This window comes from Diplotaxodon limnothrissa, linkage group LG18 (genome assembly GCF_057381915.1).
Source record: "Diplotaxodon limnothrissa isolate DT_005_m linkage group LG18, D_limnothrissa_male_GT1.1, whole genome shotgun sequence".
Taxonomy (NCBI): domain Eukaryota; kingdom Metazoa; phylum Chordata; class Actinopteri; order Cichliformes; family Cichlidae; genus Diplotaxodon; species Diplotaxodon limnothrissa.
In genome coordinates this window covers 466,717-494,685 of record NC_140613.1, presented here as the reverse complement: position 1 = coordinate 494,685, position 27,969 = coordinate 466,717, and the positions used below count along the sequence as shown (strand labels likewise).

The 27,969-nt window shown below is 45.2% G+C and overlaps 1 protein-coding gene across 1 annotated transcript; it reads right to left on the bottom strand.

Moving 5' to 3' along the window:
* Positions 1-736: 736 nt before the first annotated feature.
* On the bottom strand, positions 737-20,386 carry slc4a2a (solute carrier family 4 member 2a). Its single transcript, XM_085377388.1, has 21 exons — positions 20,333-20,386; positions 19,871-20,024; positions 16,676-16,871; positions 16,495-16,598; positions 14,868-15,007; positions 13,341-13,521; positions 12,498-12,633; positions 10,143-10,290; positions 9,904-10,000; positions 9,448-9,632; positions 9,133-9,349; positions 8,676-8,879; positions 8,441-8,589; positions 7,733-7,927; positions 5,442-5,651; positions 4,393-4,482; positions 4,145-4,311; positions 2,055-2,308; positions 1,799-1,968; positions 1,095-1,268; positions 737-817 (listed from the first exon to the last, which is right to left on the bottom strand). The coding sequence occupies exons 1-21, from the start codon at positions 20,384-20,386 to the stop codon at positions 737-739; spliced, it is 3,306 nt and encodes a 1,101-aa protein (XP_085233514.1).
* Between the last annotated feature and the right edge of the window lie 7,583 nt (positions 20,387-27,969).

Here is a 27,969-nt window from a genome sequence, read left to right as displayed (position 1 = left end):
TTTCTTATGTTGAATGACTGTGTTCAAGCTCATTTTTTATATTATTCTCGTAATTTAAACTTTTAACGACTTTTTGACCGCAGTGTAACAGTGAGCAGGTCAGTGTGAGCATGACAACAATGGTGAACTCCATCACTGATGCATGCTCCAACATCCAGGTAAGGAAACTTACTGAGGTAGCAACTCTGTCCGAATTCTCCGGATCACCAGGGGTACAGCTGGCAGACAACACAACCAAGCCGTACTTCATCAGCCCGGCTGTCGGTGCACAGCTCAACACAAACCATTCTGCCAGCAAAGACACCCACAAATATCTCTGGACCGAGCTGACCTTTGAATAAGGATTCTAAGCTAGCTACCATATGGCTTTAGCTAGCAAGTGAAAAACTGAATCAGTGTGAGATTTAAATACAGTGCAGAATGATATCAGCAGAACCCCACAGCGCCTCTACCGTGCCTAGTGACAACCCACCCCCGTTTACCTAAATCATACATCTGTGCTCGCTGCATCTCAGTGTGACGTTCACCTGAAGCTGCTCAGGTAAGGTAATGGAAATCATGCCGCGTACAATAAAAGACACACAGACTGGTTTGGAGGATAATACTCGTGTTTACTGACAGAGAACTGTTAGTGCAAGCTTTACAACAGGAAGACGCTCTGCGAACAGAAACCCAGGCGTACGAAACTTGAAACGCTACAGTGGGGCGGAGCCACCAATCACCACGCAGTTCCCGCTCACACAGGCATCTGCAGCTGGGAGTACTCGTCCTGCCCCTCCTTCTCCTCCAGAGTGGGCTCCACGTCATCAGCGTCTAGCTGCAGGAGCAGAGGTCAAAGGTCAGGACGATGGCGCAAATGTTTTAATAGAGCTAAAAGCTTTAAGTTTGGAGCAGAAATGGTTAACGACGTCACACCGCCTCTGCAGGTGAGTGCTACCTGTGTTGTTATCACAGCTCAGTGCATTAAAACTCTAACAACCAATAAAAGTATTTTTATCATCAGCCTGAAATCTGATTGGCTGCTGAGAGAATTCTGGTTGAAGATGTGCCGTTCATGTGTAGGTTGGGTTCAGCGATCAGATCGTATGACTCACGCTCTGCAGCTCTCGGCGGGAGAAGAGGCGGGGCAGCAGCAGCATCCTCACGGGGATGGTCAGCAGCAGCATGAAGGGGAAGGCCAGCGCTGCCGCTGTCGCCATGACGACCCACAGCAGAGCCAGACATGTCAGCTGGACGAGAGTGAAAAGGTGCATCCTCAAAGTCCGCACCTGTGAGACAGCAGAGGACAGGTGAGAAGCTGGGACGGCGGTTCAGACCGATAGCGCCGACGTCGGAGGCTGAAGCTTGACCTGGAAGCTCACCTGAAGGATTCGTCTGTGACAGCGGGGGGAACGTCCAGGTTTCTATATCCTGTTGTGTTTGCCTCATAAAGCTGAGTACACACCCACTCTGATCACCTACAGTATAATACTGACCGCTCTCGCTGTTGTTTGCTCGTTCCAACAGTCGGAGGTCAAACCTGTGGCTCAGCTGAGAATTATCAGACTATCTGGATTTGTTTGGCACAGTTTATAGATGTGAAATTATTTTGTACCTTTATTAATCGAGTATGACTGTCTGCACAAAGCTGGTTACAGTTTGGATATTTTCGTCTGTCTGTACATAATCTGTTCATAACTACTGGGCGACCGCTCAACGCAGTGAGCTAAACCGGCACCCGTGAGCAGACACGCTGGCAATACCTGCATCAGCATGCAGTTTTCCCTGCAGTGTCTGTGAGCCACAGGGAATGACTGACCTTGCGGACGTAGTTGTGGTTGGGGTGGTATTTTGGGGGCATCAGCAGCAAGATGAGTCGCTCAGTGAGCTGGATCCCATTCAGGGACATCACACCCATGTAGAGGAAGATCCCGAACAGGACTGCCAGCGGGATCTGACGCAGAACTTCGCCGATGACGATGGACAGACCTGACAGAGCAGACAGCAGGTCAGACGTCGCAGCAGCACACTGCGAGCAGCAGAAGCGGCACTGATACGCTCTACGGTAGTCGTACCTACTAGAAACGCCACCAAGAAGCCCGTCACCCTCTGCTCCTTCACCTCCTGGATGCGAGGCTTGTCTCCAGGGGCAACGGCTTTACTCATGACGGTCAGGGCATTGGTGTGAGTCACAGACCGAACTGTGGCGGCCGACAGCCAGGGCAGGCCGAACAGAGCCGAGACTCCGCCCACCACCACGATGATTAAAAGATCCACGTGAAAACCGGTTCCCTTCACCAGCATCCTCTCCTTCTTACTCACGATCAACCTGCAGGATAGCGCAGGAAAATGAAGGTCAGGGAAGGAAAACGGAGCAACCTCAAAGACTCAAAGACGAGGCTCAGAGTCAAGTAAGAATAGAAAAGAATAGAAAAGAGAGCCTTTACTCAGGACCAAGAGTCAAATAAGAATAGAAAAGAATAGAAAAGAGAGCCTTTACTTAGGACCAAGAGTCAAATAAGAATAGAAAAGAATAGAAAAGAGAGACTTTACTTAGGACCAAGAGTCAAATAAGAATAGAAAAGAATAGAAAAGAGAGCCTTTACTTAGGACCAAGAGTCAAATAAGAATAGAAAAGAACAGAAAAGAGAGCCTTTACTTAGGACCAAGAGTCAAATAAGAATAGAAAAGAATAGAAAAGAGAGACTTTACTTAGGACCAAGAGTCAAATACGAATAGAAAAGAATAGAAAAGAGAGACTTTACTTAGGACCAAGAGTCAAATAAGAATAGAAAAGAATAGAAAAGAGAGACTTTACTTAGGACCAAGAGTCAAATACGAATAGAAAAGAATAGAAAAGAGAGACTTTACTTAGGACCAAGAGTCAAATACGAATAGAAAAGAATAGAAAAGAATAGAAAAGAAAAGAGAGACTTTACTTAGGACCAAGAGTCAAATACGAATAGAAAAGAATAGAAAAGAGAGACTTTACTTAGGACCAAGAGTCAAATACGAATAGAAAAGAATAGAAAAGAGAGACTTTACTTAGGACCAAGAGTCAAATAAGAATAGAAAAGAATAGAAAAGAGAGCCTTTACTTAGGACCAAGAGTCAAATAAGAATAGAAAATAATAGAAAAGAGAGCCTTTACTTAGGACCAAGAGTCAAATAAGAATAGAAAAGAATAGAAAAGAGAGACTTTACTTAGGACCAAGAGTCAAATAAGAATAGAAAATAATAGAAAAGAGAGCCTTTACTTAGGACCAAGAGTCAAATAAGAATAGAAAAGAATAGAAAAGAGAGCCTTTACTTAGGACCAAGAGTCAAATACGAATAGAAAAGAATAGAAAAGAGAGACTTTACTTAGGACCAAGAGTCAAATACGAATAGAAAAGAATAGAAAAGAGAGACTTTACTTAGGACCAAGAGTCAAATACGAATAGAAAAGAATAGAAAAGAGAGCCTTTACTTAGGACCAAGAGTCAAATAAGAATAGAAAAGAATAGAAAAGAGAGCCTTTACTTAGGACCAAGAGTCAAATAAGAATAGAAAAGAATAGAAAAGAGAGCCTTTACTTAGGACCAAGAGTCAAATAAGAATAGAAAAGAATAGAAAAGAGAGACTTTACTTAGGACCAAGAGTCAAATAAGAATAGAAAATAATAGAAAAGAGAGCCTTTACTTGGGACCAAGAGTCAAGTTACAATAGAAAAGAATAGAAAAGAGAGCCTTTACTTAGGACCAAGAGTCAAGTTACAATAGAAAAGAATAGAAAAGAGAGCCTTTACTTAGGACCAAGAGTCAAATAAGAATAGAAAAGAATAGAAAAGAGAGCCTTTACTTAGGACCAAGAGTCAAATAAGAATAGAAAAGAATAGAAAAGAGAGCCTTTACTTAGGACCAAGAGTCAGTCAAAATGAACGTCCACCCAAGCTTCTGTCGCCCACCTTAAAGCTGAGAAATACAGTAAAAACCAGGACAGGCTACTTCTCATCGCTAGCGTTTCACTGCCGTCCTTTATCATTTGAAGTTCAATGACACTGTCTGTCAGTGCTTGACACTTTATCGGTGGACCCCCATAAAAGTTAGTCAAGATTAAGAATTAACTCCCACGTAAAGTTTCTAATAAAGCCCAAGTGGTGTGTCTAAAATCTGAAATCATCTACGCTGTTATCTGGGACTCCATGAAGATGAGAATGAAGACGAGTATAGCTGGCAGGATGCTGGCGCCCATCATCCAGGCTGGAAACTGCCCATCCGACCCCAGAAGGGAAATCACCCAGCCTCGCTTCTCTGGGCTGGACACCGAGAATCCGCTGGGCACGTTCAGTTTCTGCGAGCAAAGGATGACGACAGTTATTTAAAGCCCAGTACAAGGTTCCTTTTTTGAGGCTTAAAATGTGCTCTCCCCCACCTGAGTATAGGTGTCCTGCACACTGTAGTCCACCAGCACCATGATGAGGATGGCAATGGGGACCCCAAAGTCTCCGATGATCCTACGGAGCTGAAACACGCAAAACATCATGTGAGAGCTCAGTAGGTACCAGGAAGGAAACATCCAGATGTAGAACCAATGGGGCAAGTGTGGGTGCATCTGAGCTCATTCAGAACACCTGGATAGGAAGTGAAGCTGAGACACCGGTGGAGGTCTTTGGTGCGTTGTTTTGGGTGTACATCGATGGTATCTGACACTGTGATGGTCTATAACAGCTTAACATGTGTACACCTGTATTTACAGGTAACTGTGCTCATAAACACCAGAGCCTATTAGTTAAAGAAGGTGGGTCATGTGCACGCAGTGACCCAGGAGCTCTTTTCAACCTTTTACTTACTTTACAAAATGTTTTTCTTTACATTTATACTGTCAGCTAAGCCACTCCGAGCCTTAATACAGCACAGAAGGGCTGAATTGTGGGACATTGAGTTTTTACATCCCCAAAGCTGGATTTGATCCCAGCAGACATACAGTGGAGAACGTGAGTGTTATGTGTGAACGCATAATGACAATGAAGGACTCTTCTTTGTGGATACCTTAACTATTTACACCTCAGCTTATCTAAACTGTATACTGAGCTGAACTTGCATACCTGCACTCTTGCAAACATGTGCTGTGTTTGTATGAATCGTTGCAGTTACAGTATCTTCCATCATTCTGTCCAATCAGTATATCTCAGGCTGTGAGGATGAATACACCTGGGCAAGCAGCCAGTCTGTCACAGACTTATGCTCACCTTACCACCTGCAGCCAGTTTAGAGTAATCACTTATCACACTGGTTGTGGAGAGAAACCAGCACATTGAGAAACTGGAGAAAGGACCCCCGAACTATGATCCCAGAGTGCTAACCAGCACACCACCGAGCTGCTCCGTGTGTACTTTCAATCTTTTAGATCTTAGCCTGCAGAACCTCGTATGTACTGTAATGTGTATATACCTGTATGTACCTGTGTTTGTGTGTACTGACCCTTCCAGGGAAGAAGGAGCTGTTCTTGAACTTGCGAAGGTAGAAGGCGATGAAATACGTTCCTGCCATGAGGACCAATGACAGCAGAGCAGTGTTCGGTTCTCCAACAACTTTCCCAGGATTCCCGGAGGCCATAGTGTAGTTGCAGTGAGATGGAGATTCAGTGTTGTTTCCATGGTAACAGTTATGGAGTGGATGCTCCTGAAAGATCTGAGAAAGACCACCAAAGAAGACATTGGCTAAAGTGTCTGTAACTACTTGATGGGCAGCAGGAAGCACTGAGTCTGTCTTGACCTCACAAGACGGAGTCTCCCATCTTCCACCCCTCACACCCAAACTGTTGAGATTGAAATGAACTGATCAGTGTTAGCTCCTGAAGTGCCTGAGCTGTTTCAGACTCTGTTTCCCTCTGCCAAGTGTGTTGAGTATCTACAATGGTGTGAAAAAAGTGACACCTCCCCCACCCACCCCCCGTAGTGATTTCTTTATTAAATAGGTCCTGCTTGACAAAGTTGAGTTGACCAAAAGATCCTCAAAGGCCAGACATCATGCTGTGATCCAAGGAAATTCAGGAACAAATGAGAAACACAGTAGATGTCTCAGTTGGGAAAAGGTTATAAAGCCATTTCTAAAGCTGTGAGACTTCAGTGAACCACAGTGAGAGCCATTATCCACAAATGGCAAAGACAAGAACAGCGAGCCTTCCCAGCAGTGGCCGGCTGACCATCCAAGAGGTCACAAAAGACCCCATAAGAACATCCAGAGAACCACAGGCCTCACTGGCTTCAGTTAAGGTCAGAGTTCATGACTCCATCATAAGAAATAGACTGGGCAGAAATGGCATCCATGGCAGAAAACCACTGCCGAGCAAAAAGAACGTAAAGGCTGATCTCAGTTTCCCAGCAAACATTGTGAAGATGCCCAGAACTTATGGGGAAATACTCTGGACTGACGAGAGTTGAACTTTTTGAGTCCCGTTACATCTGATTTAAAAGTAACACAGCATTTCAGAAAGGGAACATCATACCAACAGTAAACTGGGTGGTTGAAGTGCAATGTCTGGGGCTGTTTTGCTACCTCAGGAACAGGAAGTAAATGGAACCATGAACATCCTGAAGGAGAATGTCCGGCCATCTGTTGGTGACCTCAAGATGAACCACACTTGGGTTCTGCAGAAGGACAATGATCCAAAACACACCAGCAAGTCCACCTGTGAATGGCTTAAGAAAAACAAAATGAAGACTTTGGAGTCCTGACTAAATCACGACCTCAATAAGGTGCTACCCTCCAGTGTTGACGGAATTACAACCATTTTGGCCATAAAACACTCATTGTCAGTTATCACAAATGATGATGGCAGTTGTTGCTGCTGAGGCTGGCCCAACCAGTTATTAGGTTTAGGGGCAATCACCTTTTCACACATGGCCATATAGGCTCCCCTTAATCACCATTCATTTAGAAACTGCATTTTGTGTTTACTTGTCTTTGTCTAATATTTAAATTTGTTTGATGATCTGTTTCGGAGACCAAACAACCAAGAACATACAGGCGCAGGTATAATCTTCAAAAGATGGGCTTCATTATATCCCAAAAAAGACAAAGTTACCCCCAAAATTCAAAATATTGGAACCAACTAAGAACTAAGTCGGCCCATGAACTCGACTAAACAGAATTCTACTAAAAAATAATCTCGTAAGCCAACAAACTGACCTGCCCAAATAAGAGACAGCTCTATTAATATAGCAGCTGAATGAACCATTTTAAACATCAGAGGTGAAAATGACAAAGCTAAACTTAACAGGAAGAAACTCTATCCCCCCTGTGTGGTCACAACTAATGGTTAAGTCCAGTTTGTTGGCCTCTGCACTTAAACCAGCTCCACCCTCAGCCTCCTCTGTTACTCAAAGCAGGAAGGACCGGAGCAGCAGCCAGCTTTCTCAGAAAGACAGAAAGTGATTATTACAACATATACCCATAGTACCATGACAAACAATACAAAGTAAATTTGTTACCAAAATTGAACACTTGTGTGACAAACATTTAGAAAAACAGGGAATCGGGACGGGGGCCATGCTGGATGGATCGTGTGGACCGATCACAGTACATCTACATGACTCAAAGGTCCTTTTGTACTAAGCAAGTATCAACTCTATCTTCTGCTGAGCTACCTAAAGAAAAATGGAGAACTATGAAGAAGATTCTGCCTTCGTTTCAGTCCTCATTTTCATATCCTTTGAAAGAATATCTAAATGAAAGAATCTACGAATTACCTGAAAAACTTCTGAACTTACCTTGATCAGCTTGGCGAAGGTCTCATAGATAAAAATGAGAGAGATCAGGAAGGAGAAGATCTCCTGTGTGAAGCGTGAAACAAAGCGAACGAGTATGCTTCCCTCGAAGGCCACGGTAAGGACAACGATGAGCACCAGCCAGAGACCGATCCATGCCCGACCCGTCAGATACTCGATCCCATTAACTTTACAAAACTACACAGGAACAAAGAGGAGACAGGTTTCAGGAGACAGTCTGAAATACTTTGGTCTGATGTTGCTACAGTGCACAAAAAGACTGTTATCATAGATTAGACTGGAATGAGTTAATGACTGTCCCCATCTCAGCTCAGCCAATGTCAAGATGCTGGAAAACTGAACAACTCTCAGTAATGATGCACAAGCTTCTGCTGAGTTCTTTCACTTTTGTCAAATTTCTACAAAATTAAAATGTAGATCTAAATTAGGTTCTGTACATATAGGCACTGTCCACTGCAGAATTTGAAAGGCTGTTTGCAAACAGGAGATCACCGGATGTAAGTAAAAGCTTTTTTTTCAAGCTGATGTGTTCAAGGTCATTTTGATCGTTTGCATAACTGAGGAGGAAAAGACAATTTCAAGAAAGCTTTGAGTCAAAAAGAAGTAAATCTACAAAACCTTGAGTTTAAAACGTTTCATTTAAATACAGGTTATATGCTGATGTGTCGACTTTGTGTCAGGCAATCTCACAGTGTAGAAGGCCTCTTCGAATACAAGCAGCGGTCCGGAGAAGCCAATCACCAGCAGCGGCTGAGCTCCCAGCACACTGAACACAATGCCCTGCAACGCAGTGGCCACTATCAGCTCCGACACACCGATCAGACCCTCCGTTTTCTCACCTGCAGGGATGAAGATCACAGATCCTCATATGGATCAAAGGTAAGGCGGCCTTTCTTCAGCCAAGCCTCGCCAGGTTCAGACTTACCAAGCAGTCCACCAAAGGTGATGGCAGGTGACAGTGCAGCAAAGTAGATAAAGATAATGGCAGCCATACACTGAGGGTTTAGAGCATCTCGGATGTCGCTGAAATACTGAGGATAGCGCCGCATAACGTCTTTGATGAGGCCTCCAAACAGACGACCTGACCTCCTCAACGGCTCATCACCAGGTTTGGAGGGAACAAGAGAATCTGCAGGAGAAGAGCAAGATTCTTTAACATTTTTGCACTGACATTAAAGCTTTTAGGAAACATGAATATTTTAATATTTAGGGAATAATAAACATTTACCATAAAAGCAGGCAACATGCAAATTTAATGCTCCAGGAAAACGGCTGATTCAGGCAAAACTCCCATCAAAAACCTGTTCTTTCAGCTCTTTTTCAGCTTTTATTACTCAGCTCTAACCTGCTCCTGAAACTGGACTCAGGCAGCTGGGGCTCACCTTCGTCCTGCTGAATGCTGGTCTGTTTCTCCTGAAGTTTGCTGCTCTGCTCCTCCCTCTTTCTGAGCATTTCTCGTTGGAAGTGAGCCACTGAGTGGAGCAACTCGTCACCGCTGACCTCAGAGGGCGGGAGGACGATGCTGCTGTCCAGAAAGCGGTTGATGGCTGTCAGCAGGTCTTGACGGTCGTCTGCCTGGTACGCCGCCTCATGGAAGTTCTAAAAGAACAAAAAAGATTGGACCTCATGATAATAGATGATGCTGATTAATATCTGGTGCCATCAGGAAGTATCTTACACAGTCTGCTGGCACTCACCTTGTCAGACATGAGTGTTGAGATAGAGCGTCCAATCTGATGGTAGTCAATGTTGGCAGTGGGCGGGCCCAGCAGGAGGAAGAGGAACCTAACTGGCACAGGAACCTCCAAGACAGATTCCAGCAGAACTGCCTCCTGCAGTCGCACAAACGCCATGGATGGCTGGTCCAGGAAACCCACACTGCCTGCAGACACATGAGAGTGATGCACTGAACCCAGCGAACATGCTCCTCCACACGGCAACACATGACCAAGAAGGTTATGCATGTCCATGTTCAGTCCTGTGAAAAAGGTTTTGGTACTAGGGAAGTGTAAGTCTTTGATTTTCATCTTTCTCCTTGTGCTACCCAACTAGTCTTTAAAGATACAAGGAGATACAAGAAGCCATGCAGCAAACCCTCCCTGAGTTTTCTTTGTTGCTAGTGTTTGCACCGGTGTGATCGGTGTGATGCATACCTACGAGGACCACAGTGGCCTCAGCTCGCTCTGGGATCTTCTCCATTAGCTTTACCTCATGCTTGGATCTGGAGTGACAGAGCTGTGGGACTTCTCTCTGGACAAGCACAAAGTGAAGTCAGTGCCATACCAACAGGCTGACCTTCATGTCCAGCACATACATCTGACACCAGGCACTCTGAGGTGGAGGCTTCAGCTGTCTGATTGCACAGCATCTCCACCTAAAGTTCAGTTTTTACCTTGTTCTTCTCTCCATCAGCCTCCTTGTGATTGGTCAGGTTGATACAGGGATCAGATTTTCCATTGTGTCTGTCGATAAGGTTGGCCATGTTTGCTGCAGAGATGTTCCTGCTGAATAAGCTGTGATCTTTCTCATCGCTGGGGTGACTGAGGAAAGAAGAAGAAATGTGCTCAGGAAAAGGCTGGATGGATGGATGGATGGATGGATGGATGGATGGCTGATGGATGGGTGGGTGGGTGGATGTTTGGATGGATGGTTGGTTGTTTGGATGGATGCATGGATCGGTGGGTGGGTGGATGGATGGATGTTTGGATGTTTGGATGGATGGATGCATGTTTGGATGAATGGATGGATGGATGGGTGGATGGTCGGTGGTTTGGATGGACGGTGGATGGATGGATGGATGGTTGGTTGGTTGTTTGGATGGATGGATGGATGGATGGATGGTTGTTTGGATGGATGGATGGATGGATGGATGGATGTCGTCCTCATCACTGATGGGGACGACAAGGAGTACAGAGGACTGACTCAAGACTTTGTGGACTTGTGCCAGCTGAACTACCTCCAGATCAACGCCAGTAAAACCAAGGAGCTGGTGGTAGACTTCCGCAGGCACAAGCATTCTCCACTGCAACCACTGAACATCCAGGGTATGGACATTGAGGCTGTGGACAGCTACAGGTACCTTGGTGTTCATCTGAACAACAGACTGGACTGGACTCATAACTCAGACGCCCTCTACAGGAAAGGGCAGAGCAGGCTGTACCTGCTGCGGAGACTCAGGTCGTTTGGGGTGGAGGGCCCACTCCTGAAGACCTTCTATGACTCTGTGGTGGCTTCTGCTATCTTTTATGGTGTGGTCTGCTGGGGCGGCAGCATCTCTGCTGGGGACAGGAAGAGACTGAACAGGGTGATCCGAAGGGCCAGCTCTGTTCTAGGATGCCCTCTGGACCCAGTGGAGGTGGTGAGTGACAGGAGAATGGCGGCTAAGCTGTCATCCCTGTTGGACAACGTCTCCCACCCCATGCAGCAGACTGTGACAGCACTGAGCAGCTCCTTCAGTGGGAGACTGCGGCACCCACGGTGTGGGACGGAGAGATTTCGCAGGTCTTTCCTCCCCACTGCTGTCAGACTCCACAACAAAGACTTTAACTGAACAAACACACACATCCACACATGTGCAATAACACTAAGTGCAATAATCTTTTCTGGCATCGTTGTATTTTTACTCAGTTGTATATAGCATTCGTATTCTATTTTTATCTTATTGTATATTTATTTTATTTTATTCTACTGTATATAGTATTTTATTTTATTCTATTCTGTACAGTTGTGTACTGTATTTATTCTTATTGTATTCTAATTTTTGCGTCATAACTTTTGCACTGTCCACTTCCTGCTGTGACAAAACAAATTTCCCACGTGTGGGACTAATAAAGGTTATCTTATCTTATCTTATCTTATCTTATCTTATCTTATCTTATGGATGGATGGATGGATGTTTGGATGGATGGTTGGTTGGTTGGATGGATGGATGGATGGATGGATGGTTGGTTGCTTGGATGGATGGATGGATGCGTGGATGGTTGGTTGGTTGTTTGGATGGATGATGGATGGATGGATGGATGGTTGGTTGGTTTGGATGGACGATGAATGGATGGATGGACGGATGGATGGATGTTTGGATGGATGGATGGATGGATGGATGGATGGATGGATGGATGGACGGATGGATGGACGGATGGATGGATGGATGGATGAATGGATGGATGGTTGGTTGGTTTGGATGGACGATGGATGGATGGATGGACGGATGGATGGATGAATGGATGTTTGGATGGATGGACGGATGGATAAATGGATGGACGGATGTTTGGATGGATGGACGGATGTTTGGATGGATGGACGGATGTTTGGATGAATGGATGGATGGACGGATGAATGGATGGATGGATGGATGTTTGGATGGATGGATGGATGTTTGGGTAGATGGACGGATGGATGAATGGATGGACGGATGTTTGGATGGATGTTTGGATGTTTGGATGAATGGATGGATGGATGTTTGGATGGATGGACGGATGGATGGCTGATGGATGGGTGGATGTTTGGATGAATGGATGGATGGATGGATGTTTGGATGGATGGATGGATGGATGTTTGGATGGATGGATGGATGGATGGATGGATAGACAGATGGATGAATGGATGGATGTTTGGATGTTTGGATGAATGGATGGATGGCTGATGGATGGATGGATGGATGGATGTTTGGATGGATGGATGGATGTTTGGATGGATGGATGGATGGACGGATGGATAGATGGATGGATGGTTGGTTGCATGGATGCACCTGTGACGGAGCAACAGAGCTCCCAGAACATTGGCTCGGTCTTCAGCTTTAATCTGATCTGAGATCACCATCTGTTCCACCACCTGCTGAGCAATCCCTGGTAAAGTCTTCTGCTTCAGATCCAGGAGTATGGCCCCTGAAACCACACAAACGTGAGAGGGTTGGGAAGTCAGCGATGGGCGGCGTCTGTTTGCTTTGTCTCGTGTTTATTCCCTTTTATTTTTCTTCCATCTCTGTAAATCAGTAACTTGTAGATGTTGAATATGGCCACAGAGTGGAGCCCCCTCCTGCTCCCTGAGCTGACAGTTTCAAACACTGATACAGATTGTTATAATATGTAACCAGTGAAATTCTTTTTATGGAGGCCTGACATATATATATCACAGTGGCATAGTCCTGGAACCAAATAGTTTTGACAGCAGCGCCCAAACAATATCATTGGCATTTACACCAAGGTGACCCAGAAAGTGAAGTTTTTTCCCTGTTCATCAAGAAGTCCAGCACTGCTGCCATGCATACCTATCACAAAAAGTCCTTCAATAAACCTTCTTGTGCAGCCATCAGCTGATTGATCTTTAATATAACTGCAACATGGGGAAAGCTGTTATTGATAACTACTTTGATTCTGTATGTGAATGTTTCATCTTCAAGTTATTATGAAAGCTAACTGAATTTAATCTAAGGCTTCAGATTAGCAGATGGTGGGACTTGAGTACATGTGTAGCTCCTGAATGGGCTTCAATCAAGGTAGAGTGGAGGAGGCGGCCCTGACTTGGCCATATACACTCACAGACAGGAAGCTGTCCACCGGAGGGCAGCAGAAAGCCTCCGGCTCCTCCTCACCTTGGGCCATTGTTTTTCTAAGCTCCAGCAGAGAACGGAAGGACAGGGAAGCAATGTGAGGTCTCCCCCAGCGCTCTGTCTCCTCCTCCACCTCCTCCTCAAACTTGATCCATCGAGCCGTCTCCCTCCACTGCAGCTCCTGGTTCCTGTCGATCACCAGCTCGTTCAGCTCCACGAACACCTGGAATCACAGAGGACAGCGAGTCTAAAGAGGACGGCGCCATGGCGTGCGCTCACACACAGAGACTCTAGCCAACGATGAAACATGTCAGCACTGAGCTCCTGAACATTTTCACAGAGAGCCGGACTGATGAAGCTCCACAACAGTTACAGATGCTACTTCTTCTTCCAGCTGCAGTAATCTTCATCAGCACATATATCAGTACATCACTATAATAAAGCAAGTCAGAGCACAAACTGAGTCACTGAACACGGTCAACAGAAGCTAAGTCAGTTAAAACCAGAGCCAGTCCAGAGTTACTCTCACATCTGTCACATCTGTCGACCTTCATGTTCACATATTAAACCTAATGCTGTGATTAAACAGGCCCAAAGCAGACTAGAAAACTGAAAACAGGACCAAATGGCTCACATGACCGTTTTTTAATTTGGCACAAATGTAGTTCAGCTGGTGTGTTTGGTAGAAAATCAAACATAAAACAAGAGAAATCAGAATAAAACTAAAGAAAGAGACAAAACAAAGTTAATCCAAACTGAAGCTGGCACGTTAAATCACTCTACCTTATTTTGTCGACTCTTTAGGTCCAAACCCACCATCCTGAAGACTGGAGCACACTGAGTGGAGAGAGGAGCTCGCCTCAGAGTTTACCTAGCTCTACCTGTCTGACTCTGCCTGTCTGACTCATTCTCATTAAGACAGAGTCCAGTTTGTCACCTGTTCACAATGGCACCTGGATTAACGCACTCAGACTCTCGGCTCATCTTTCGTCCCTCCTGTCAGCCTCACTCTGGTTGTTTTGTTGTGAGAATCACATCATGTGGACCACCTGAACTGGCTCGCATGAACTCACCTGAACCTTCTTTAATCAGGTTTAATCCCACAAATACATGACATTCCTGTAAACCTTGCGCTCTGTCGCCAGCTTCAACCTGTGTGTGCGGGATTGTTCTAGCAGAGTCGGATAAACACGAGTCAGAACTTCCACAAAAACACAGCAGTGACCGAATCCGCGAGGAGCCAAAGTAAGAAGTCAGTGAAGGAAGTGCGAGCTGAAGTAAATCAAAAGAAAAGCACGAAAACAAACTCATCAGGATCAGCTGCCAGCAGTTTAGTCTCAGTTTAAGTGATGCTGAAGACGATTACATTTGAAACATCAAAATTAGTCAAATCAGAGGAAGTGAGTGAAAAGGGTCAGAGGGACAGGTGTTTAAGTTGAAGCAGCAGGATGTGTGGTTAGAGCACAGTTCAAAGGTCAGGCCTCAGAGGGTCAGAGTGGTGATGAGGATTGGGCTCAAAGTGTTTATGTTTCCTATAATAATGACTGCTCCTTAGCCCCGCCCTCTGACCTCATGAGGTGTACGGTCCGGTCGCAGGTGCTGGTTTGACCAGCTGACCGTCGGATCTTTGGTGGCGTGGACGATCGGTCCTCTGGAGCTCCGCCTCACCAGGTGCCGTCGAACGGCTGGAACGTCATCTAGTCGGTGACCTGCGGTGGACACAGATGTCCCATATTTAATGCTGGCTGTCACAAAGCTCTCACACCAAGCGCCACCCTGAACCAAACAAAAACTGGACTTTAAATAAAGTGTCACAGTGAAGCTGAGGTGAGGTCACAGCAGCTGTCAGAGCTATAAAGAGAAAAAGAGGCAACAGTTACAGTTACACTGATTATTACTTTCTTCTGACATCAGTGAAGAAATACGAAATCCTTCTGACTGGGCTTATATCACAGTTCTGCTCTGAGCACTTAAAGCACTTCACTATCAGCCTCTTTGAGCCGCTCACACATTCGTGCACGCTCTGTTTCTACATTATTACGTTTTCTAACAGTTAGTTGTTATGCTGATGGAGCAGCATAACAACTAACTGATGCTCAGTGTCCCGGAGCCGGGCATCCTACTTTCTTACCACCTACTTCCTGACCCACAGGAAGCTCACCCTAAACTTCAACGACCGCCATGTTGGGGACTGTCTGTCCTCACATTGTGGCTGTATGACCCAGAGTCCCCACAATGATGCAAATCCAGAACACCCTCACACACACACACACACACCCTCTCATGGGAACTTTGCGCAGTCTAACAGGATTTCAGGCTCGGCTGAACATCAGCGAGAAATCATTTACAAGAGAGTCTGACTGTCATTCGATCGCCTGACACACACACACAGGTGTGCCCACTCAGCAGGTGAGCAGAGTTTAAAGTTTCAGTAAAAATTAGATTTTCTGTGAAAGTTTCACACCATTTATTTTTTCTGGGAAAGAATCATCAAAAGCAGCCAATCACAATCCAGCGATGAACTCAGCTGGCTGGCCCCCTCTACCTGCCTGGTGAGTGAAGCTGTTAGTGAGGCAGGGTTCTGCTGACAGCGAGCATGTTTACGAAGGAGAGCGGCGCGGTCTGCTAACCCTGACCCACTCGTGCTCCCACACACAGGTCATGTGACCCCCCCACACCACACCACCCCCACCCCGACTCATGCAGAAGCTTTATTCTGCAGTTTTCTTCATGGACCACTGATAAAAGGTCACATTTTTATGTCACCTGTGTGAAAAGTTTATCCTACTGCACGTTTTACATGCAATTCTTCATACCGCCTGCAGGGGGTGCACTGCTCGAAAAAACAACACTTTTAGATAAGATAAGATAACCTTTATTAGTCCCACACGTGGGAAATTTGTTTTGTCACAGATGGACTTCAGTTTGAATTATTTTTACATTCCTCTAATCAAAGACAAGCATTAAAGGAAAAAGAACAAATCCTCTCTCTCTCGTGGATTGTAATGAGTCTGAATGTACGACACACACATCAGAATAAGAATCATTTATTGACCCCGAGGAAAAGAAAACCTGACCACAAACGGTCTGTGAACCACGTGTCCGAGAGAAACTCGACAAGAAGAAGTAACACACAAAGAAATTAGCGTTCTGTTGCTTCAGAGTCAAGTCACATTTAAAATGAGCTCTGACTGACTTTTGATGCCATCCAGGTCCACAGACGTCAACGTTTCGGACTCGTCGGCATCTGCAGCGCTCATCACGGTGCCGTTGCGATTGGACGAGATGGTGGTCGGATCACTGTGAGGGGGGAGGTGCCACAGGTTAACACTAATAAAGTGCAGGAAAACACGTTACCTGACAGGTGTGCCACTCACTCGCCATCAGTTTGACTGTAGGCCTCCTCCTCCTTTCCATGCTCTTCGTCCTGTTGGTCTTCATCTATGGTACTTGCATTGCTGGGGGCGGAGCCTCGCCTACACTCCTTCCTCCCCTCGGCAGTTTTCTTCCTCCTGCTGTCGGTGGGTGGTTTGGAAAGAGGGTGATGGACATGGAGGGAAGAGTGGCGGTGTTCTGTGACAGGAAGACAGTTTGGACTTTTAGGAGGAGATCAGAACACGAGAACCTGCTCAAGAACCTGAAAATCAACAGTCACATCTAGGGATGGGTATCGAAACCCGGTTCTTGTTGAGAACCGGTTCCCACTGTTTCAATTCCTTGGAATTGTTTGCCATTTTTGCAAATGATTCCCTTATCGATTCCAGTTGCCCTGAATGACGTCACCACATTGCAAAGCGTCATTTACCTGGCAGGAAACACGGCGCCTAAGCGGCTCAAACGCTCAAAAGTTTGGTTATACTTTACGAGAACGGATGACAACAGGGCAACTTGCAATACTTGCAAAGCAGATATTTCATTTAAGGGAGGAAACACTACGAATATGCAAAAGCATTTGCTCACAAAACACGCGATGACCTTAAATGAATGTCGTGTTTTTAATTCCGCTCCGGACTCGTGAATCTCAACCCAGCAGCAGCGGTAACGTTTGCACGTCCTCTCCCGTTAATGCGGCAGGTAAATAATCAACTAACAGTGCATATTATGTTAGCGCGATCTGCCTTATTACAAACCTGCCATTACTGTGCATTTAGTGACCATGATGACAGACAGAGTCTGGCTCAGATGCTGGCAGTTCTCGCTGCAGTCTACCGGTAGCGTCTCCTTTCAGGCCGGGATAGACGAATGTCACCGAGCAGAGACTCAGTTTGTGGTTAAAGGCTTGCACCCGTTTGCCACAGCAAGTGATTTTCAGTAAGTGAATGTGTTTAATTGTAGGCAGGGACATTACTGGATATTCTTGTGTAATTGCTACAGAATGATTTATGTTATACTTTGTTATTGCTACAGAAGAATATTTATTTTATTATTTTACATTTACAATATTTTTTCCTGGGGACCCTGTGACGCCCCATTGAAGAGCCGTAGGCTGGATCTCTTAAGATCTCACTGCTGGGTTTGTAAGGCCATGTTACTCCTACATTTCTATCTTGTTCAAAGAGAAGATATAAAACAAAGTTCTAAGCTAATCGACCTTAGTGTTCTCCTTTTTAAAAAGAATCGATGTGAGAATCGATAAAGAATCGAATCGTTAAACAGAATCGAAAATGGAATCGGAATCGTGAAGATCTTATCAATACCCATCCCTAGTCACATCAGTTGGCTTCATCTCTGATGGTCTCCTAGCCTCCTAACGTCAGCCAACATTAACGTCATGCTGCACAAGCCCAGCTTTGGGCTTTCCAACAAGAGCTTTCCTTTCAAATGAATTCCCTTAAAGAGATTCTTTGTTGGCGATGTCACACTGACCTGATTTCACTACTGACTACAGAGATGTCTGTTTTTAACACGGAAACCTTTGTATTATTATTATGCACAGTCTGGGCAATGAGCTATCCAAAGCTTTTAACTCTTACAGGGATTAAATGTGTAGTTGAACTGTTCCTGGCTCTGGTTCTGTCCAGTTTGGATCACATTGGATGTATGTGGCTCTAAATTGAGAACAGATGGAGCTCTTTAACCACCTGAGGTCTACATCCTCATCGATGATACCAAGTAACACAGTGGAAGTATGTCATTGTTGCACTGTGAAAGATGTTCTCTGAAATCTTTAACCTCCTAGGACCTGGCATCCACATATGTGGACATCACATTTTGGGTTGTCTAGACCAAAATACAAAATTTTGCTCTACAAGGGCCTGATTTCCACTTACGAGGACATTATACCGCCTCTGTTCTATCGAAATTTAAAGCAAATATCCTCAAAAGTGGATCTCATTTCTCTCAGAAACAAAAATCAGGTAAAAAATCTGGTAATTCTTTGTTTTTACATTAATCAGGTCCCAAACAGCCCAAATGGCAAAGAGAATTTAAAAATGCATTCCATGAAAGAGTTCGGGTCTTAGGAGGTTAAAGCACAGGGTCAGAGGTCATCATAGCTTGGGGCTTGGACCTTAAGGGGTCAGTGAACCTGAAACCTGCGTCTAACACTGTAGTTAGTTGACACTGAGTTGTTTGCAGGCCTGCCAAGAGATTCAACCTTTCACCTGGGTCTGCTGCTGGGGCCTCCTAGGAGCCCCACCTAGGAGGTGTTCCTGGTCAGATACCCTAACCACATCAAATGGTTCCTTTAGATGCAGAGGAGTAGCAGCGGTATCCTAACCCCGACCCACCACCCCAAACGACCATGCACCTCACCCTATCTCTAATGGAGAGCCCAGCTACCTGAGAAAGTAACTCATTGCCACCACCTGTACCGGGGACCTCATTCGTTCCATCATTACCCACAGCTCGCAGCCATAGTTGAGGCACTGAGATCAGCTGGTAAATTGTCAGCTTCATTCTTAGCGCTCTCATCGCCATAACCGAACAGCACAGCAATCACATAAGTGATGATGATGATGCTACATCACGCTGTTTCTCAATCTCCCTTCACTCATGAACAAGATCCCAAAACTAGAACTCCTCGACCTGGGGCAGTAACTTGTTCCTCACTGTATTTGACCCTTTTCCGACTACAGACTATGGCCTCAAAGTTGGAGGACGGATTCTGATTCCAGCTTGTTCACACTCCCCAGTGCAAATTGGAAGTCATTGCTCAGAGCTGAAGAAACCAAAGCAGACATGAGATCCTGAGACCGCTGGTCCACAACCAGGATGAAAACTAACAGGTTCAACCTCTCCAGCACCCTGGTACGCTGGTTTTTATACGTAAAGAAAACTAAAGAAGTTGATATTATAGACACAGGGAACATGAAACACCTGGGACCTCCCAATTCTCAAACCTATTGACAGACAACAGGCCTTTACAACACCCCATAAAAGATACCTCAAAGAAACTTTACTGATACTTCAAAGTTTTAAGAAACTCTTGGTTAACCAAACTTTATTAAACCCTCTTAGAACCTATACGAGCGGTCCAAATCCTGGTTTTAAATCCTTTCAAAGGCGCATGGAGAAAATCCAAACGGGTCTTTCCGAGGTCTTTTGAACCCGGAGACATCTGGATGTCTTACCTTCGATGTCCTGTTCATCATAGACTCTGTGTTTCTCTGGCGGGCTGCGAGCTGCAGGACAAAGGATCTGCTGAAAGTCCTGAACATCAAAGGCCTTGTTTAGATCTTCCTCTTCTTCTTCATCAGCATGACAGTGTGGAGGAGGAGGAGGAGACTGAAGATAGAAAACACTAACTGGTGAATTAAATGTTGTGAGTCTTTCATGAACATAGCTGTTTCCAGCTGTTTTCAGATCTCGGTGCTTCCTCTGCACAGGCAACATTTCCTGTCTTTAACTTTGTTTTTAACGCAAACACACAACAACCACAAAATAAAAAGGTGAAGGTTTCCAGCCAATCAGAACAGAGGTAGCTCACACTGACTGACACAACTGAACAAAAAGCCCAGACAGCAAACTCCCCCATAAGTGATCATTATCAGATCGATATTATTGATCGCTCATCGGTTTCTGTGGAAACTCACTGCAGACTGACTGAGGGTGTCACCAGGACTCGCTGAGCTCTGATGATGGCTCATGGCTCCCACAGGGGTCGCAGGTCACAGAGCTGGATATTCAGAAGCAGGTTGGGCAGCAGAACCTGGGGAGGGAGGTACACTGGAGGTCAAAGGTCAGGTTATTTGACGCTGTTCAGTAAATGTAAGAACTGAATCTGTTTACGAATCTGCTGATCCTGAATCTCAGAATGTGTTGAAACCTGAAATGTTTTGGCCCGTTAATCCTGCCGCTCTGAGCTGAAACGCTCTGATGTACAGAGTGTACGTCGAACACACCGTGAAACTTCAGCCTTGGTTTTTGGTCAACTTACACAATTTTAAAGGGTTAAAATTCAATTTTTAATTTCATGGAACCAAACATAAACTTAAACTAACACTCAGGACTGACTCTGCAGAAACCATGAAGCTTAATGTGAGCAGCTTCATGGGGGGAACCTTGACGTCCATGTTCAGGCAGCTTGCTAATGTCCCAGCTCGCTTTAGGAGGGACGCCGGAGCTTAGAGCTTCCTGTAGGGGCTCATCAGACCTGCACGAAATCGTGAAATTGTGGTTTCTGCACAGACGCATGAGAGCTGAGGTTTCTATTCAAGAGACGGCAGACATCTCTGCAGCTGAGTTCTCCAAACCAGCACAGGGAAACATCCAGATGGATCATCAGGCCAGAGCTGAGTTTGAGCTTAGGCTTACAACTTAGGAGATGAATTTTTTAAAAATATTTGATTCCTTTAAATCAAATATGTTTGCATTTAAAAAAATCAGGTCAGAAGATAACTAAAATAATTCAAGAATCTATTATTTATGTGTACTAATTATAAATACATAGTAGTCCTGATATAATCACATGACTACTAATAAAACTCTTGTAATTAACGCGTCTTGGACCTCTGTCTGTGAGCAGACAGTTCAGATCAAAATAAAACTCTCACGACATGCAAAAGGTCAGAGGTCTTTAATGATGCGACTGCGAGGGTCAGAGTGAGGGAGCAGGCGAGCTTCAGAAAAAGTCCTACGACTGTCCGTTCCAGCTGGTTCCTCGCCCTGACCCATGGTCGATGTTCCTCCTGCTTTAAAAGCCTTTGGAATGAAAGACTGTTTGACAGCCTGTTCTCATGTATGTGACCTCTTGTTTTAGCTCCACCCCCTCAGAGGCTTTAGCTTTCCTCATGGTTAAATAAGCCTCACACTGACTCACTGCTCCGCTGTGTGGCACAGTGCAGAATTACACAAACACCTGTAAAACTTCAGGTGAGCTCTCTTCAGTGAAACAGGTAAACCGAGTATTCAGATCCTCATGATGCTTTAATTCACTGTCAGACATTTTTGAACAATTTTAATCAGAAATTTACAAAGAAAAAACATCTTTAATGCTTCCTGTAACCTGCAGAGTGATTCTTGTCTTACGTGATTATAAATGTACTGCATCTGTCCAGCGTGCTCACAGGCACACTGGTGCAGTGAGGAGAACAGGAAGCTTTTTCAAATAGATTTGACTGTAGTTTTGCACCTCTGTGTGATTTTCAGCAGGGCCGACAGGTGTGCTGCTGCAGGTACAGACAGTCGGGTTTATTAACTCGAAAACGTTTCAGGATCTCTGTGCAGGAAGGAGAAACGTGCCACAGCTCACACAGGAACCTGCTGTTTCCCACAGTCAGCTCGGCTAAAAGTTCAATTTTCATTTTAGAAGCAGGAATAAAAGCAGGTTTGAATAATGACATCATTAATTGTGATTTAAGTCTCGGTGCAGTTTCTCAAACTCAGAGCAGGAGCAAAAGCACGGTTTAAACTGATCTGGGCTCAGTGTCACTGCCACCGAGTGTGTGTGTGTGTGTGTGTGTGTGTGTGTGTGTGTGTGTGTGTGTGTGTGTGTGTGTGAGCAGGAAGAGAGTTGGAGCCTACCTCAGCGTCCTTGCAGCTCTGAAAGAGAGAAATTATAATGCAAAGTCTGAAACCAACAGGAAGAGAATGGGTGGGGGGGAGGGGGGCAAATGGGGGAGGGTATGGAGGGGTGGGGAGGTGGTGGTGGGGGGGAGAAGAAAGAAGGTTGAAAGGAGGAGAGGAGGCAGAGAGAGGGAGCAGAGAGGAGACGGACACGCTGCAAATGAGGCGCTCCAAACTCTCCACAGAAACCTGATCAGCTGAAGGTCACCATGGCAACCGCACTGTCACTCAGTGCTTGTCCCGCCTCCGTCTGCACACACACACACACACACACAGCTGCAGATTGTCCGATGCTGTCTCTGATGACATCACACAGACAGGTAACTCCCACCTGATTCTGTCCAACCAGCACACAAAGCAGGTGACGGAGCATTTCTATTGGTCAGTGTGATCACCTGCACACGACAGCCTGAAACTCTCTGACTGATTTCTGCTGTCTGACGAACACAAAAGCAACACTAGGACCTGATCTGCAGAGACCTGAGGACAGGGCCGCCATTCAGAGTCCGGCCTGATGGTGCCTCACTGCTCTAGACTGTATATAAAAGATGGACACAACCCCTGTGATGTCACAGAGCCGGGAGTGGGCTGGAGCCAAGCTTCTGTCTCACTTTCATAGCAAACATCCTGAAGGTGGGCCTGATAAAGATGAAGATGATGAAGTCAGAAAGTCAACTTTTATTTATACACCACAAAGTGCATCACAGCAAAACAATAAATGTAAAAGATGAGTTTTCAGTCGTTTCTTAAAGAGACTGACGAGTCCACTCGGAGCTCCAGAGTCATTGAGGTGAAAGCCCGTTCAGCCTCGTATACGGTCAGCAGGACCTCGGGGACCTGCTGGGGACGTATGGCTGCAAAAGGTCAGTGATGTAAGCTGCTGTTTGTCGGTACAGAACTCTAACAGTCAGAACCAGCCGCATCAGCGACGCCGTCCGTGAGAGTAAGATCTGTTCTCACAGCAGCGTCGTGAACAACCTGCAGATGCTCCGGCGAGTTTCTGCTTGCACCAGTGAACACTGACTCACAATAATCCAAACGTGATGAAATAAATGCACAAACAACGATTTCCAGTTCACAGCACGACACAATGGTACAATCTGCCTTAAATGATAAAACAAGAGTGACCACAGATCTAACATCCACAGTGGGAGTCACGAGTTACCCAAGTAAGTGATTAATGGGCTTTCACTACGCTGGGCACAGACAAGGACCTGTGCTTTATCTGCATTAGGCTGGAGAAGGTCATCCAAGGTTTAATGGAGTCTAAGAAGCTGTTTCAGCATCTGCAGCTTTTAAAAGACTTAAAAATACTAGTCTTAGCCTAAAAGAGATATAGAAGGGCAGACCATCTGCACAGTGGTGATAGCACACGCCCTTAAAGGTGCTCACAATGTACTGAAGTGGGAGCAGTTGGAATAGAAACAATAAGGGCCCAATACACAACCTTGATGATGATGGTGAAAGTGTTTTTCAAGAAAGTAAAGTCATCAAGAAGTCACACAGATTTGTCTGATGGAGGCTGTAACAGGGGTGGGGCTGGGTGGAGCTACAGGATGCTACGGTCTCTCTGACAACCACACTGAGACCGCCACGGTCACGGGGAGAAGACGCCGTTTCATCGCCGTACATGACTCAATTTAATAAAAATAAACTTGTGGTTTGATTGGACGAAGCTGCTGAGTGACTTACTTAAAACTGATCTTCCAGCTGGTCTAAACATTAAGGAAACGAGGCTCAATGCTTCTGCTAGCCTAGGATACACTGGAGAAAACGCAGCTCGGACTCAAGGTCAGGCTGTTGCTTTCCTGCCTCTTTTGAAAGTGTAAAAGTAAAAAGTAGTCAGAAGTAAAGTACAGATACCTGAAAAGTCTACTTAAGTACAATACTAAGTACAATAACAAAATATTTGTACCTCATTACTGCCCACCTCTGGAAACCACCGAGCAAAGGTCTGAGGATTAAGACTCAGGTGGAGCTGCAGCATTACAAACTGTACCACGTGCAGAACAACACAAACCTTATTTACCTTCAGATCACCGTGCCAGTTACCATGGTTACTGTGGCACGCTGGTAAATGCCCGGTGGCTTCTTAGTTTCATTCAGGCATTAATCGGACACACTGAGCGTTTTATTAGCTCCAGACTGAGCAGAGAGACGTCGCTCGCCGTGTGCGCACTGCTGAGAAACAGAAGCTGAGTTCACTTCATTTCTGCTGTTTCATGGAAACAGTTACTGAGGACCAATAAGTGGGCTTGCCTCTGAACGCTCAGCGTGACACTGATGAAGAGTTTTGGGACACAAGTTTTAGTAATATCATCATTTTAGCAGTATTGCAGAAAATGTTCCTCCTCCTTTAAAACACCAGAAAGATATGCTTTACAGACTGTTATCGTTTCTATGACCTCCATAAAACAAGAACACACACTGTGGTGAAGCTAGACCAGCCTTTTGTAGTTCGTCTTCTGCACATTGTAGTTTCAACACGCCAGACTTCCTGTTAAAAAGACACCAGTGTAAGGTTGTTCCAGTTCTAAGTGCACGCCTCTTCCCTTTTCCTGAGTCCTCAGCAGTTCTCCTTCTCACCTTTGACCTCAGTGACGTTTTCATCGAGGTCAAGGAAGAGCGTCAGGAATAGGAGACATGAGGGACTTCTGGAATGGGTCTTGGGTCTGCAGTGCAGCTGTACTCTGGTATCTGACTAAATACTGTGTTCTCTTGTTTGTTTTGCTTACTTATAGGCACTACTTACTCTTTATTTATTGAAGTACAAACTTTTGTCACGTTAACATGTCATTTTCAACAGAGATGTGGCCGAGATAAGACAAACAGGAAGGTTAGATTCAAAGGCGAGGAGATATTGTGTCTCATATTGTGTTTGTTCATAAACCTGCTGCTAATCAAACTGAGGCAGACTGACTGTGTTATTTAAAGGCTGCATGAGAATCCTGTGCAGGATGAACAGGCGAGTTTGCTGCACTGTGATGGGTTTACAGTAGAGTGTGTGACTTGATGTTTGCTCGTGGTAGAATATCACTTCCTGTTCCTGCTCAAACACAGTGGTGTTTCTGAGTAGCTTATCTGCTTAGCAATTTAATTAAAAAACTTTTAAATACATTCTTTTTTCATAGTATAATCTTCACGTGCTTCATCCGAAGCACACTTTCTGTGTACTCACTACCTAATTTATAGCCAAAGTATTCACTCACTGTCTCTGTACTGTTTCGCTAGCTTAGCTTAGCTCGTAGCCGACTCGTTAGCACCATGGCTACTTCACCTGTCCCTCCTGCACTTTCTTGCTCATTGTGTCAGATGTTTAGTTACTCCTCGGCCTCCTTTAGCAGTAATGATATCTGTAACAAATGTAGCATATTTGCAGCTCTGGAGGCCAGGATTACTGAATTGGAGACTCGGCTTCGCACCCTTCATTCACCCGTAGCTAGCCAGGCCCCTGTAGCTGGTGCAGCCGAAGATAGCGTAGGCCCCGCTAGCTGTTCCCCGGCAGATCCCAAGCAGCTGGGGAAAGAGGGCGGCTGGGTGACGGTGAGGAGGAAGCATAGTCCTAAACAGAAGCCCCAGGTACACCACCAACCCGTTCATGTGTCTAACCGTTTTTCCCCACTCGGCGACACACCCGCCGGGGGTCAAACTCTGGTAATTGGTGATTCTGTTCTCAGACATGTGAAGCTAGACACACTGGCAACCATAGTCAATTGTCTTCCAGGGGCCAGAGCAGGCGACATTGAAGGAAATTTAAAACTGCTGGCTAAGGGTAAACGTAAATTCAGTAAGATCATAATTCACGTCTGCACTAATGACACCCGGTGACGCCAATCGGAGGTCACTAAAATCAATATTGAATCGGTGTGCAACTTTGCCAAAACAATGTCGGACTCTGTAGTTTTTAGTGAAGGTTACAAATGATCTTCTTATGGCCTCTGACAGTGGACTCATCTCTGTGCTTGTCCCTTAGACCTCAGTGCAGCGTTCGATACTGTCGACCATAATATCCTATTAGAGCGATTAGAACATGCTGTAGGTATTACAGGTACTGCACTGCAGTGGTTTGTATCATATCTATATAATAGACTCCAGTTTGTGCATGTAAATGGAGAGTCCTCTTCACACACTGAGGTTAATTATGGAGTTCCACAGGGTTCAGTGCTAGGACCAATTCTGTTTACATTATACATGCTTCCCTTAGGCAGCATCATTAGAAGACATAGCATACATTTACACTGCTATGCTGATGACACCCAGCTCTATCTGTCCATGAAGCCAGATAACACACACCAATGAGTTAAACTGCAGGAATGTCTTAAAGACATAAAGACCTGGATGGCCGCTAACTTTCTGCTTCTTAATTCAGATCAAACTGAGGTTATTGTACTCGGCCCTGAAAAGCTTAGAAATATGGTATCTAAGCAGATTCTTCCTCTGGGTGGCATTACCTTGGCCTCCAGTAACGCTGTGAGGAACCTTGGAGTCATTTTTGACCAGGACATGTCCTTCAACGCACATATTAAACAAATATGTAAGACTGCGTTCTTCCATTTGTGCAACATCTCTAAAGTTAGAAATATCCTGTCTCAGAGTGACGCTGAAAAACTAGTTCATGCATTTATTACTTCCAGGCTGGACGACTGTAATTCATTATTATCAGGAAGTCCTAAAAACTCGCTGAAAAGCCTTCAGCTGATCCAAAATGCTGCAGCAAGAGTCCTGACAGGGACTAGAAAGAGAGAGCAGATTTCTCCTGTTTTGGCTTCCTGTTAAATCCAGAATTCAAAATCCTGCTCCTCACATACAAGGTCTTAAATAATCCGGCCCCATCTTATCTTAATGACCTTGTAGTACCATATCACCCTATTAGAGCACTTCGCTCTCGCTCTGCAGGCCTACTTGTTGTTCCTAGAGTATTTAAAAGTAGAATGGGAGGCAGAGCCTTCAGTTTTCAGGCCCCTCTTCTGTGGAACCAGCTTCCAGTTTGGATTCAGGAGACAGACACTATCTCTACTTTCAAGATTAGGCTTCAAACTTTCCTTTTTGCTAAAGCATATAGTTAGGGCTGGACCAGGTGACCCTGAATCCTCCCTTAGTTATGCTGCAATAGACGTAGGCTGCCGGGGATTCCCATGATGCATTGAGTTTTTCCTTTCCAGTCACCTTTCTCACTCACTATGTATTAACAGACCTCTCTGCATTGAATCATATCTGTTATTAATCTCTGTCTCTCTTCCACCCCAACCGGTCGCAGAAGATGGCCCCGCCCCTCCCTGAGCCTGGTTCTGCTGGAGGTTTCTTCCTGTTAAAAGGGAGTTTTTCCTTCCCACTGTCGCCAAAGTGCTGCTCATAGGGGGTCATATGATTGTTGGGTTTTTCTCTGTATCTATGAAGCGCCTTGAGGCGACTTATGTTGTGATTTGGCGCTATATAAATAAATATAAATAAAATTGAATTGAATTGAATTGATTGCTGCACAGTGGCTGAGGGTTCATGCTCACAGTTAGCTTAGATCAAGTGTAGCACAGATTCATTCACTGACTTCCACCGTCACACCAGCCGCAAACCGTCTACTGGTCCAACTGGTTTACACCGCAGCCCACAGACAGCCCACTGTGATCTTGGGTGGTTGGACTGGTGAAACTTCAGAGTAAAGAAGTCC